The sequence below is a fragment of the Mesoplodon densirostris genome, chromosome 9, assembly GCF_025265405.1.
Source record: "Mesoplodon densirostris isolate mMesDen1 chromosome 9, mMesDen1 primary haplotype, whole genome shotgun sequence".
Classification (NCBI taxonomy): domain Eukaryota; kingdom Metazoa; phylum Chordata; class Mammalia; order Artiodactyla; family Ziphiidae; genus Mesoplodon; species Mesoplodon densirostris.
This window is the reverse complement of record NC_082669.1, coordinates 40,105,837-40,120,129: the sequence shown is the minus strand read 5'-3', so window position 1 is coordinate 40,120,129 and position 14,293 is coordinate 40,105,837. Positions and strand designations below refer to the sequence as shown.

At 41.4% G+C, this 14,293-nt stretch overlaps 1 protein-coding gene across 1 annotated transcript in view; it reads left to right on the top strand.

The window, feature by feature from the left end:
- The first annotated feature begins 8,033 nt into the window (after positions 1 to 8,033).
- ABCB5 (ATP binding cassette subfamily B member 5) overlaps positions 8,034 to 14,293 on the top strand; it is a 129,569-nt gene continuing 123,309 nt past the window's right edge. The window contains 3 exon segments of the mRNA XM_060107705.1: positions 8,034 to 8,101; positions 8,173 to 8,270; positions 8,510 to 8,635. Coding sequence (XP_059963688.1) covers positions 8,034 to 8,101; positions 8,173 to 8,270; positions 8,510 to 8,635 — 292 coding nt within the window.

Below are 14,293 nucleotides of genomic sequence, written 5' to 3'. Positions count from 1 at the left end.
AACAAAAAGAATAAAATATCTAGGAATAAACCTACCTAAGGAGACAAAAGACCTGTATGCAGAAAATTATAAGACACTGATGAAAGAAATTAAAGATGATACAAATAGATGGAGAGATGTACCATGTTCTTGGATTGGAAGAATCAACATTGTGAAAATGACTCTACTACCCAAAGCAATCTACAGATTCAATGCAATCCCTATCAAACAACCACTGGCATTTTTCACAGAACTACAACAAAAAATTTCACAATTTGTATGGAAACACAAAAGACCCAGAATAGCCAAAGCAATCTTGAGAATGAAAAATGGAGCTGGAGGAATCAGGCTCCCTGACTTCAGACTATACTATAAAGCTACAGTAATCAAGACAGTATGGTACTGGCACAAAAACAGAAAGATAGATCAATGGAACAGGATAGAAAGCCCAGAGATAAACCCACGCACATATGGTCACCTTATCTTTGATAAAGGAGGCAGGAATGTACAGTGGAGAAAGGACAGTCTCTTCAATAAGTGGTGCTGGGAAAACTGGATAGGGACATGTAAAAGTATGAGATTAGATCACTTCCTAACACCATACACAAAAATAAGCTCAAAATGGATTAAAGACCTAAATGTAAGGCCAGACACTATCAAACTCTTAGAGAAAAACATAGGCAGAACACTCCATGACATAAATCACAGCAAGATCCTTTTTGACCCACCTCCTAGAGAAATGGAAATAAAGACAAAAATAAACACATAGGACCTAATGAAACTTAAAAGCTTTTGCACAGCAAAGAAAACCATAAACAAGACCAAAAGACAACCCTCAGAATGGGAGAAAATATTTGCAAATGAAGCAACTGACAAAGGATTAATATCCAAAATTTACAAGCAGCTCATGCAGCTCAATAACAAAAAAACAAACAACCCAATCCAAAAATGGGCAGAAGACCTAAATAGACATTTCTCCACAGAAGATATACAGACTGCCAACAAACACATGAAAGGATGCTCAACATCTTTACTCATTAGAGAAATGCAAATCAAAACTACAATGAGATATCATCTCACACCAGTCAGAATGGCCATTATCAAAAAATCTAGAAACAATAAATGCTGGAGAGGGTGTGGAAAAAAGGGAACACTCTTGCACTGCTGGTGGGAATGTGAATTGGTACAGCCATTATGGAGAACGGTATGGAGGTCCCTTAAAAAACTACAAATAGAACTACCATATGACCCAGCAATCCCACTACTGAGCATATACCCTGAGAAAACCATAATTCAAAAAGAGACATGTACCAAAATGTTCATAGCAGCCCTATTTACAATAGCCCGGAGATGGAAACAACCTAAGTGTCCATCATCGGATGAATGGGTAAAGAAGATGTGGCACATATATACAATGGAATATTACTCAGCCATAAAAAGAAACGAAATTGAGCTATTTGTAATGAGGTGGATGGACCTAGAGCCTGTCATACAGAGTGAAGTAAGTCAGAAAGAGAAAGACAAATACTGTATGCTGACACATATATATGGAATTTAAGAAAAAAAAAATGTCATGAAGAACATAGGGGTAAGACAGGAATAAAGACACAGACCTACTAGAGAATGGACTTGAGGATATGGGGAGGGGGAAGGGTAAGCTGTGACAAAGTGAAAGAGCGGCATGGACATATATACACTACCAAACGTAAGGTAGATAGCTAGTGGGAAAAAAAAAAAAAAAAAAAACAGTTTACAGGCACACCTCAGAGATATCGCAAGTTCAGTTCCAGACCACTGCGATAAAGTGAATATTGCAATAAAGTGAGTCACACAAATTTTTTGGTTTCCCAGGACATATTATAAAAATTATGTTTACACTATACTATAATCTATTAAGTATGCAACAGCATTATATCTTAAAAATGTACATACCTTAATTTAAAAATACGTTAATGCTAAGAAATACCAAGACAATTATAATAGTAAGATAGAAGATCACTGATGACAGATCACCATAACAAATATAATAATGAAAACATTTGAAATATTGCAAGAATTAGAAAATGTGACACAGAGACATGAAGTGAGCAAATGCTGTTGGAAAAATGGTTCTGGTAAACTTGATCAACACAGAGTTGCCACAAATCTTCTATTTGTAAAAAATGTATTATCTGTGAAGTGCAATAAAGCAAATGCAATAAAATGAGGTATGCATGTGTTAACTCTCATCATAGGATTAATCACAGACTTATCACGGGACATTATAAAAACATCCTATGAATTAGATGCTAATATTATCCCCATTTTTTAATAGATGAGAGGAGTAAAACAGAGAAAGTTAAGAAACTTATCCCAAGTAACACAGCTGGCAGTGGCAGATGCAGTTTTGGAATCCATCAATCTAGTCCCCGAGTTTGTTCTATGTACTGCTCCCTTTCTAATAAAATTTTATTATTGATTAGAACATTAAAGAAGACTCACATCTTCGTATCAGAATTTATATGTGCAAATTTTGACACAAGCAAATTGAGCTTGTTAGAAATAATAACCACAGAACTCACAATGCAAAAGCTAAAATCAGTGTGACATGTTATGAACAAAACAACTATGAATTAATAATTTCTGGGAATTTACACAAAAAACAGTTGATTGTAAAAATAATTTTTGGGGCTTCCCTGGTGGCGCAGTGGTTGAGAGTCCGCCTGCCGATGCAGGGGACACGGGTTCGTGCCCCGATCCCGGAAGATCCCACATGCCGCGGAGCGGCTGGGCCCGCGAGCCATGGCCGCGGAGCCTGTGTGTCCGGAGCCTGTGCTCCGCAACGGGAGAGGCCACAGCAGTGAGAGGCCCGCGTACAGCAAAAAAAAAAAAATAATAATAATTTTTGAAGAAAATAAAATGAACTTTTTAAATGACATAAGTATGCTATACGAAATAGTTATCTACGAGTGAAATAGGTTTTAGCAGTTAGCTTGTCTATATGAGTTGGGATGGGCCAAGTAAAGCAATGGTAACAGATGACAAACACATTCCAATTACTTCAGTGGTTTGAAGCTGAAAAGTGTATTTTTCATTCGTGCTATATGTCTATCACATTTTGGCAGGGGTTTCTGTACCCATTGCTCTCTCTTGGGACTTTCTGGAGTGTCACTGATTGAGGTGACAAGTATCATCTCTCTTATTTCTTTGGCCACGGCAAGTCATCTGGCCATGGCTACCTTCAAGCAGGTGAGGAAATACCATCAGAAACAGAGGGGAACTACTTATTAGTGAGAAGTTTTCAATCAAGATTTATCAGCACACAGCTCCCAGATAAATACACAAAATCAATGCTCAGATTAAAAGGAAGATAGAGAAGCAGGATGTGTCTATAGGTAGGCAGCCAACATTTTCTGCCACCATCAATGCTAGAAATAATAATAAACATGATAACAATAGCCAACATTCATTGAGAACTCACAAAATGCCAGTCACTGTGTTCTGTATGCATTTGTCATTTAATACCAAAACCCCACCAAGAAAGTGTTTGTCTATTTTCTAGAAAACAAAATTGAAGAACAGAGAAGTAAAATACCTTTCTGGACCTTAGAGCTGGTAACTTGTTGGAGCTAGGACAATAAACTAGACAATCTGATAAATACCCCCTTAGAACTGCTCCCCTAGACTACTTCCCCTATAGTGTTTCTCTTCTGAATTGCATAAGATTCAGAGTTTAGAGCATTTTATTTCTGGATAGTGCAGGCTTTGCAACTATATTCATCAGTGGATCTTGACTGCAAAGTAGAAACTGACCCTGGTGGTTTAGCTATAACTGGAAAAGACAACTTCCACAAAATTTTCTCATAAAGCCTGTTGCCAAGATCGTTGAGAACAGCATGTGCTTTTCCAGATTACAGTGCTAAGAAGGTCGACGTTGCTGAGGGTTGCAAGTCCTAACGAAGCAGCACGTCTCCAGGAGAGGGATATTTCCGCTGGCCTCCACAAAAGCCTGTGCAATGGTTTCTTGGGGGAGCAGCTGGCTAAGACTGTTGGGAAACCACACTGAAGAGATTCATGCTGTTGGAAGGGCCATCAACAGGAAATGGTCACTAGATTGCCTTAAATCCACTGAGCTCGCAGAGGGCTGCTGCTGCAACAGGCTGGACATTACCATGCTGTCCATTCACTTGAAGACTAAAGGACCCCTTCTGTTCTAAAGGGGGACTAATTGAAGAAAAAATGAGCTTCTGCCTAAATAAATTGTATTCAAATTACTCACTTAACCACACCTGGGAATTTACACCAATCATACCAAGAAAAAATCAACTATTACAGTGTCTGGTATCTGCTGAGCTGTAAATCTCTTCAATAGGTGCTTCTCATGGGTTGGCAGGTGCTGATGTTAAATGGCCTCTAGCAAACACATGCAAAACACACACACACACACACATTCTCTCTCTCTCTCTCTCTCTCTCTCTCTCTCTCTCTCTCTCTCTCTCTCCCCGTCTCTCCCCATGTCTTCCTTTTATGCCCCAAGTTCTTTCAATTACATTGGATCTCTTTCTGCACCTCCACTGGATCCTTTCTCTCACCCTTGGGGTACACAAAGCTCTGAGGAGATCCTCAGAGCTATTAGATCAGGCGCTTCATCAGGCCATGGCTGGTCTGCTACTCCAGCCCCAAGATAACCAAGGGGCTTCTAACAGTATTCCAGTCTCCCCTGACTACATCTTGGAACGCTGGGACATCATGAACCAATTCCCTTCTGCTTGGGAGGTGGGAGTGAGGGAATACAGGGCAGGATTTGGGTCTCTCTCATTAACTCTTATATCATCATACATTCTTTGATTTTAGCATAATCTCCATGCCTTATTACCTCAGGACTTTGGATTCTGATATCCAAAGCCAAGCACTTGAACTTTAAAGCACCTTATCCATCTCAAGCACTTGGCTTCCAAAAATTTCATCTCTGCTCTATGTTTCAAAATACATTCATCAATCCAACTGATGTTCCCTTTCAAAGCTACACATGTCCTCCCTCTGTGGGTGGTGTACAAAGAAAATTATATTATGGAAAAAAGGTAATGGGTTCCAAGCTGCCCTACAGAGGAATAGGAAAGCGGGGTCAAGAACTCTGACAAATGTATCTCAAAATATCATTTGTTGGATATGTGTTCTGGAATGCTGGTGTTTCTCCTATTTTGAGGTTACTCTAATAACTGTAATAGCTACATTTATGTAGCATTTACTATGCGTCAGCACCTTAGATGACTTTACCCTCTAATCCTCACAAAATACTATGAGTTGGAACTTTTATCTCCTTTCACAGATAAGGAAAGGGAGTCTTGGATATGCTTATTAATTTGGCTAAGTTCACACAGGTAGTAGATGGTGGAGCCAGGCACTATGTGCGTCCCTGAGTGTACAAAGATTAATGATATAAAGATGAATAATACAAAGATGAATGCACCAATAAGGTGTAGACATCAGACACTTAAATGGACCCTGATAGCCCATGTGGCTAGGACTGTTACTGAGGTTTACACACATAGGCAGGGCATTTGACTAGGATTATGGCTGACTTCCTAAAGACATTAAGACCTGAGGTGATTCAAGAAGGCTAAGCAGGAAGTTTAGGCAAGTGAAAGAAATGAGAGAGGAAGAAAATAAAGGGTATTTCAGGCCCAAGAAATAGAATCAACAAAAGCATAGAGGCAAACTTAAATAGAATGATTTGCTCCCGATGTAGGCCTATCTCTCCAGTTACCTTATGCTGTGTAACAAGTCACGTGAAAACTTAGTGTCTTATAACAGCAGTTATTTTGCTTACGAACCTGCAATTTGGACAGGGCTTTGTGGGAACCCCTTATCTCTGCGCTGCCTGGCTTCATCTGGGAGAGCTTAAAGGCTAGAGCTAGAATCAGTGAAGTCTGTCTCATATGTGAGTTGATAATGGCAACAGGCTGAGACCTTAGCTGAGTCTGTGGCCTGATCAACCTAGCCCTGGCCTGTCCCTGTGGCTTAAGCTTCTTCACAACATGGCGGCTGGGTTACAAGGGTGAGCATCCTGAGAGAGAGCAAACCAGGTAGAAGCCATATCACGTTTTTTGACTTAGCCTTGTAGTCACGCGGTATCACTTCTACCACCTGCTCTTTGTCAAGACAGCCACAAAACACCATCCAGTTTCAGACAGAGGAGCAAAGACCTCAATCCTTGAGGGTGTATGGCAAGGTTCTGGAGGACCATGTGGAACTGGAAATATGGTTGTGATCACTGTTTCAATATACAATCTGACATAGCTATAAACATGAAAGAACAATATACAATGCATATAGCCCTCTCCCATAACAATTTTGTCATTCCTGATCTAATCACACGATTAGCTGGATGAGATCACTGATTGACTCGTATCTTTCTTGGAGGAGGTTAACAGCATTAAGCCAAGAAAAGAATTTAAGTCATTCACTATCCACACAATAAGTTGGGCACAGGGAGATCCTGTCATCTCTGCACAAAATCCAAAGAACTGTCTGCAACAAGGACTCAGCTAAAAACTGTGTCCAAAGGCTTGAATTTGACTCTTCAGTTAAACCACCATTTGAACCTGTTTGTCCCAGGCTGCCACGGGTGCCTCTGTTTCTCTAGGCAGTAATCTGTACGTCTTGACCAAGAATCCCTAATGATTCTGCAGTCATTTCAGGAAGGGTTTTATTGTTTGTGGAAATGTCTTCAGAACGGTTTGAACACTTTTAGCTTCATCTCACTTATGGAGTACAACAATCACGGCCCCATGCCATTCAGTCCTAAAGTTGTAAGACGCTGAGGTTTCTATGCCCTACAGGGCTCAGAGTACAAGTGGCTCGGTATTTCATGCCCTGTTAATAAAATGTAAAGTGGCTTTTCTCAGGCAACTTGGAATGAAGCTAAAAAGAGAAGAGCCCTCTTATCTAGAAGAATTTCACTCTGAATTTTCAGTTTCTTAACCATGTCCCCTCCCACTCCCATGGAATCATAAGAGACCCAAGAGTGGAGCATCAATGTTTTCACCACGGTCTCCCACAGTGATGAGATTACAAATAATGATGAGCAAATGCAGACAGGAACCCTGTTACCAAGGAATTTACATTCTAATGGGAGGGACAGAGGTTTACCAAAGTCACACAAATATGGGACGTAATTGAGAAGATAAATGCTAGGAAGGAAAAGCACCTAATGCTATGAAGAAAGCCTACGTGGGGAAGGCTTCCCTGAGGGAAGTGAAGCTGCAGAATGAGTATGAGTTCACCTGGAGTCTGCGGTGAGAAGCGGAAAAAAGGGACGCAAGGGCGTTCCAGACCCAACAAAATGAGCAGGGGCCTCGCAGGCCAGAGCCTGGTGAACCCCAGGGCAGAAGGCACAGCACCCAGGACGCCTGGAACTGTGGGACTAGGGGAGCCTGGAGGGCCTCTGTCCTGAGGACAGTGAGAAGCCACTCACATGCTTTAAGCCGCTAGGTTTGTAAACTCACTGCATTCGGCATCACGTAATTCTCAACTAGAGAAAGCCAAGCGGGAACGGCGCGGGAGCTGGCGTTGAGCGTACACGTCTTCTGCCGCAGCCCGCCACTTGGACACCACCGCTGCCGTCCCGCTTTGTTTAACGGCACATGGCCTTCTTACCGTGAACTCCTCTGCCAGGGTCTTCAGTGGTCCACACCGCTGAGTAGGAACCCAGCCACCTCAGGACTGCGACGGCCGCTTCCGGCCGTTCGCTGTGGCGGGAAAGCGGACGCCGGCGGCGGACCCGGATGTTGAGGACTCGCCCTCTGTGAGAGGAGCCCGGGCTCCCGGGGTGACCGCGGCGAGCGTTTGTGGCCCTCTGGGACGTGCTGCTCGTCTTCCCCTGTGGCTTATCCATCATCTTGGTCCTTGGCGACACATTTCGTGGCTTCTCTGCCTGAGGACAGGATGCCGGAGTGGGCGCCCGCGAAACTGAGGCTTGTGAAAGTCCGAGAGACCAATGGCTCCGCGTCTGCTTCGACCCCAGCAAGGTCCGCCTGCCGGCCGTAAGGAGGTGAGAACCGACCGGTTGCCGCATGGGGCTCAAGAAGCTCCGCCTTCTCCACTCGCTGGCCGCCCTCTGCACTCTCCTCAGAGCACCTAAGTAAAGGAGCTGAAAGTCTGAAAGTTGTTTTGTTTTGTTTTGTTTTTTTCCTTTTCCCCCTCATTTCTCAGATCTTTATTAGGTGACGTTTGGGCAAAAAAGAAAATCCCTGAAACTGTCGCCCACTTGGTTCAGGACAAGCGGAATAGAGGCGCCTCTGCTTGCAGACGTTTCTCTCACTGAGGTGAAAGCCTAGCTTTGATTTTTTTTTTTTTTTCCTAAAGGGGAGCTGACTGGCTGAATACATCAGAGCACAAATTCAGATTATGTCAGAAATGGTCAAGCAGAGGAAGGCAAGTCTCTGGGGACGAGACAAGCAGAAGCCCCTGCTCTAGAGGAAGACAGACAGGTGACAGTTTTATGTTGGGCGCGGGGAAGGGGGGGAGGGGTTATCTCTGCTCTTTCCAGATCGAGATTTGGCGGGAAGGGAACATGAAAAATGGCGAAAGGACCGGGATAAAGTAATTACACGGGGAAGAAAACTCAAATCACGCAGTTCGAGCAGTCGTGATCCTTCGTTGGTACCTGACCCCGGTACCCAAACAGTTCATCTTCCTACAGTGAAATGTTCGTCACATCATTCTTCTGCTCAGAAACTTTTAGAGGCACATTCAGGAAGGAGAATAAATTCCTCCTCTTTGTTATTTCTGTTTCTATACAATCTGTCTCCTCCACAACCAACCAACTCCCACTCTTCCCCAAAGGAATCTTCCCCTTCACCAGAAGTCAATATTTGTTTCCACTTCCTTGCTTGTGCTCATGTCACTCCTCGTAGGAATCAGCTTGCTCTCTTTGGCCAGCTCTTACTCATCATTAGAACATCATCTTAGTCACACATCTGTGGAAACTTCCACAGCGACTCCAGTTTACATTTATTTCTCTCTCTCAGATCTTACAGCTCCTGTTACCTCTACCCTTCCTATTTGCAATCAGTCACGAATGAATGCACACTCCTTTGCTACTCTGTAACTATTCACATAGGTGTGTCTTGTCTCTTCCAAGAAAAACGCAAGATCCTTGTCAGGAGCCACATGTGTTTAATCTCTTGATGAACAGTAGAGTTCACCTGAGTGGGCAATTCCATTTCGTAAGCAACAGTGACATCTAGTGGTTGAAAGTTTGCATGGATTCTTCTGACTTTTTAATAGTTGCATTTATAAGGAGAACGATATAGATTAAGTAATGAACCCAAATGATTCCTATCAATTACGCTTGCTCGTGAAGGGAGGACTTCAAATGCAAATTTATGATCTCTGCCTTCCCAGTGCTTTCCGCACTCTCCTGTGGTCCAGTGGCCCACAAACTGCTGGTAAGGGGTCCCTGCATGTGCTCCTTGCAAACCACAACTTCCCTTTCCCGTAGGAAGATCACTTGAAGCTTTCATGGTGATTATGCGATTTTTAATTCTGTGCTTCCTGTTGAGATAGAGGTTTATGTGCATAAATATTTATTTTGGAAGTAAAATATGTAATTGAGGAAGAAACTTGAGATGATAAATACGATAGCCAGAGTAGAAACTCATTTCAAAGCCAAATGGGAGAGGCACTGTGGTGTAGAGGAAAGCTTGTGGACTTTGGCTTCTGAGGGACTTGGGATCAAATGCTAGGTCTTTCCGTTAAAGTCATGGGGTAGTTATGACAACTAACATCTCTGGGGCTCATCCCAAACAATGAAGATGACATATACCTTGCCAAGCTGCTTTGGAGAGAATTAAATAGAATCGTGTACCAAAAAAATCTGGTCCAGAGTAGGTAGTCAATAAATTATAGCTACTATTATTATTATTTACATTTTGCTAAGAATTATTTTCATCATGTTTCCAATTTGATATCTTTTAAAAACAAAATCCTGGTTTTTAAATTTAGGAACATTGGTAACTAATTTTGATTCTGATTAAAATTACCTCATCTCTCTTGGTTTCGAGGCTTCAGCTATAGAAAAATGAGTCTGGGAAAACGACTTTAAATCTCTGAAAATGAAATAGAAACTCTAATCTACCATAGACATCAAAATTTGAATAGTAATGAAGGGTTTAGAAGAACTGAAGCAGATTGAAATTATCTTTATATAAAGAACTTGAAAAACAACCTCTTTAGCTCAAGTTATAAATTGTGAGACAACCTGGATTTCTGGAGGGAGAAAAAAGCACTAGGAATAAATATGTAAACAGGTTTATCACAAGAAAACATTAAGTACTTATATGGAATCTTAAAAAAAAAATGGTTCTAATGAACCTAGGCGCAGGACAGGAATAAAGACTCAGACGTAGAGAATGGACTTGAGGACACGGGGAGGGGGAAGGGTAAGCTGGGATGAAGTGAGAGAGTGGCATGGACATATATACACTACCAAATGTAAAACAGATAGCTAGTGGGAAGCAGCCGCATAGCACAGGGAGATCAGCTGGGTGCTTTGTGACCACCTAGAGGGGTGGGATGGGGGGTGGGAGGGAGGGAGACGCAAGAGGGAAGAGATATGAGAACATATGTATAGCTGATTCACTTTGTTATACAGCAGAAACTAACACAACATTGTAAAGCAATTATATGCCAATAAATATGTTAAAAAAATAATAAAAAAATATTAGAAACATTGGAAAAAAAGAAAATATTAAGTACTGACTTGTGTGGCCCCCCTGTGGGCGAAATGTGAATAACAACCTTTTTAAATGTATGTATTTTTTTTTAGAAAATATCATTTGAGCTTTACCTGAACCCTAAGGTAAAGCAAGAACTTGTTTCAAAAGTTTACCCTTTTTGCCTATTATTTGGAACTTGGAAAACTTTTTTCCATATAAGGGATGTTATATATGGTGATTTATTTCCCTGTCAATCCCAGATTAATGCCACAGTTAAGCCTCAACTATACAGCCCCACAAATTGTATTAGCCCAAGTAGCAACAATGGACAGTGATGTTTCTTCAGGAGTGTCAAAGAACAATAGAATTTCTGGGCTGGAAGAAATTTGAGATCTCTATTCTAAATTCCAGCTGAGCATACCAAAAACACACCTTCCCCCAGTTGCCTCCCTAGCAAAGGGAGCAAATAATCCCCTCTCCACCTAGATCAGACATAACTCTCTTCTGCTGAGAAGTATAACAGAAACAGCAAGTCATGGACAGAAGACCTGGGCTCAAATTCTCACTCTTTTTTCCGTTATAGGAGAAGGGAGTAGAGAGTGGGGATTATCATCCCAAAATCCTGTAAGGTTAAACAAAGGTCTCTTTTGTGCTCACATTAATGACCACCGCAGGTTGACTGCAACTGCATTCCAAGTCTTTTTCATTCTGTGAACTTGACTGAAATAGCAGCCACTGACAGGGACATGGTAGTCTGGTGGCAGAAGGAAAAAATAAATTGACCAATGAAATGCCTGAAGACTTCTGCTTGGAAGTGGCATGGGCCTCTTGCATTCACATTCCTCAATCAAAGCAAGTTATAGGGCCAAGCCTGATGTCAATAGAACAGTAAGTATACTCCTCTCATGGGGTAGAGCTCCAGCGAAGGGCAAAGTAGGGAAGGTCAGCAAATATTTTGAACAAATAATGAAATATATTGTCTTTTGTGACTGTAAACAGATCACCTATGGTCTCTTAGTCCTAAGACTCAACCCCAAAACTGCAGGTAACAATCCTCTCCAGCCTAAGCTCAGGATTGTGGTAAAGATCAAGTAAGACTATGGATATATGTTTATGTGTGTGTCTGTTATTTTATCCTTTTCCAGAGATTCTGTACAGGAAGTCTCATGTGGAACCCTACTGTCTCTATTTTTTAAATGTTCCCGTGCATCTCAGAACCCAGAGAGCTTTTAGAAAATGCATACTTCTGGGCCTTATGCCAAAGATTCTGATTCACCAGGACTGGGATGGAGTTCCAGATATTGTATTTTTAAAAGCTCCTCTAAGATTCTGACTTAAGACCAGGCAGGAAAACCTGAGCTATAGATCCTCTTCAACAACAAAATTCTGCAACCTGTAGTCAATAACTTCCCCTTTTTTTTCAGGGAGCAGGGAATTTTTATTGATTGCTTATATAACTTTCTGTTAGAAACTTCATTTTTTGTATCTCAATCTAATACAGATTGAGTTGACTAATGTTAACCAGGGAAGAACAGGTATTGATTTGTTCATAAGGAAGTCATAATGAAAGTTTGCTCAGCTGGGGAAAGAGATGGGTGACAGAAAAGTAAAGAGGAAAAGTAAATGGGAGAGATACTTAAAGTGACTCTATAGCACCGAGTGCAGAAATAACAGTAATGACAGCACCCATTTATTCTGTGATCACAGGCTCTGGCTTAACATGAAGCCTCAAGATAGCCTTATGAAGTAGGAAATATTATACCTATATTAATCTGGGTGCCAGAAAAGTTGAGTCACACAGAAGCAGTAAAGCATGATTCACATTCAAGTCTGCCTAACTTCAAAGCACAGGATCTCAGCCACAGTAGTACCCAGATGTCAGTGTCACATACGTCGTCCAGGAAATTCCATCAAAGAGGCCACAAAAGGAGGGGGAGCAAAGAGTAACAAAATCATCAAGGAAGCAGTATTTGCCAGGTGGCAACATCTCAGTGATCTCCCCTCATTGCTGTGTCCCAGAGGCTACCGCTCCACTTCCAGACCTCCCTTTCTGCCACTGTCACTGTGAAGGCAACACTCAGACTGATGACCACAGGTGTTGCCACACTTTGTCATTTACTGTGTGCTTTCACAACTATCTCATTTACTATCCTCAAAAACAGTATTCAACAAAATGCAGAAGCCAAGATTGAGGTGATTTATCTACATCAGTATATCCAAATGGAAGTATTATTGGTCTGGATCATTTCTGTTGCAGGGCTGTGTCCTATGCATTGCCTGATGTTTAGCAGCAACCATGGATTCTACTAGATGAACTACCACCCCCAATTATTGAAAACAAAATGTTTTCAGATATTGTCAGATGTTCTCTGGAGGAGGAAGGGGCGGGGGGCGGCACAAAATTATCCCCGGTTCAGAACCACTGGCCTAAAGTGATGTAACAAACAGGTGGAAATTACTGTCAAAACCACATCTTCTGGCTACAAACTAATGTATATTCCATTGCATCCCTGAAGCCTCCCTAGATACATAAAGTTTTGGAGCCCAGAGTTTTTAGTAACATCCAGGAAGCTCCTTTGTTTAGCTGCTGAGCAAGCTAAAGCATAGAGATATGAGGTGACTCTCACAATTTTATGGCTCAAAGTCACTTAAAAATAATTTTAAGCATTCCTAAGGTAGTTGTGAAAAGTCGTGTTACTGATGCCCATCATTTGATAAGGGCACATCTTGTCCTATGGCTACATCTGTTAGCCACCACATCCCTCACAAAAGAGTACATCTGTCATGCCAGTCTTTGGGTCATGACTCTCTTTCACCTTCCACTCCAAACTCCCCACAGGATCCAGCAGTGCTGATTGAGTTACCAAATTAGAATAGTGACTTAATGGCATTGATTCTTATGGGTGAGCTTTCTTAAACTAAGATTTTTTTTTAAATCAGCCAATAAACAACATCTGATAGCAAACAAAAAACTAGCTAGGGTATCTTTCTTTACAAAATCCAGGGACCTTTATGAGACTTATAGACACAGGGTGTTTTAACAGTGGAGAAATTTAGGTCATTCCCAGAGAGAAAGTTTCATTGGAACAGCAAACTTGTCCAAGAGATGTTATCCTGTTCCCCACTCAGAACATGCCTCCAGTTGGAGGTTATTTCCTCATAATCATTTTTGGCTCTTTGCTGAGATCAAGAAGAATATTTATTCTTATCATTTTAACATCTAATATAGTCTTTACTAGCCTTGGAGCAACTTGAAGACAAAGGCTCTCCTTCGTTTATTATATACTACACCCTCAATAAGCAACACAAACTAGGTGGCCAATAAATATTTATTAGGCAGCTTAGAAAGAAAAATTAGTGCTTCCTGGTTGACTTTCATGATCCTAGTATCCATTTTTCTTCTCCAGATGAGATGGACCCAGAGATAGAAGAAGCTTATGAAAAGTTTTGTTTGGAATCAGAGCATAGGTGAAAACAGTAAAATTAAATTTCAGCACATCAATTTTATAAAGCAGTTTAGGTTATGGTGATTTAGCAGAACACAGGAAAGCAAGAAAATGTGTCACACATACCAAATTAAGGATGTTGAGTTATGTTACTAATGTATGCAACTT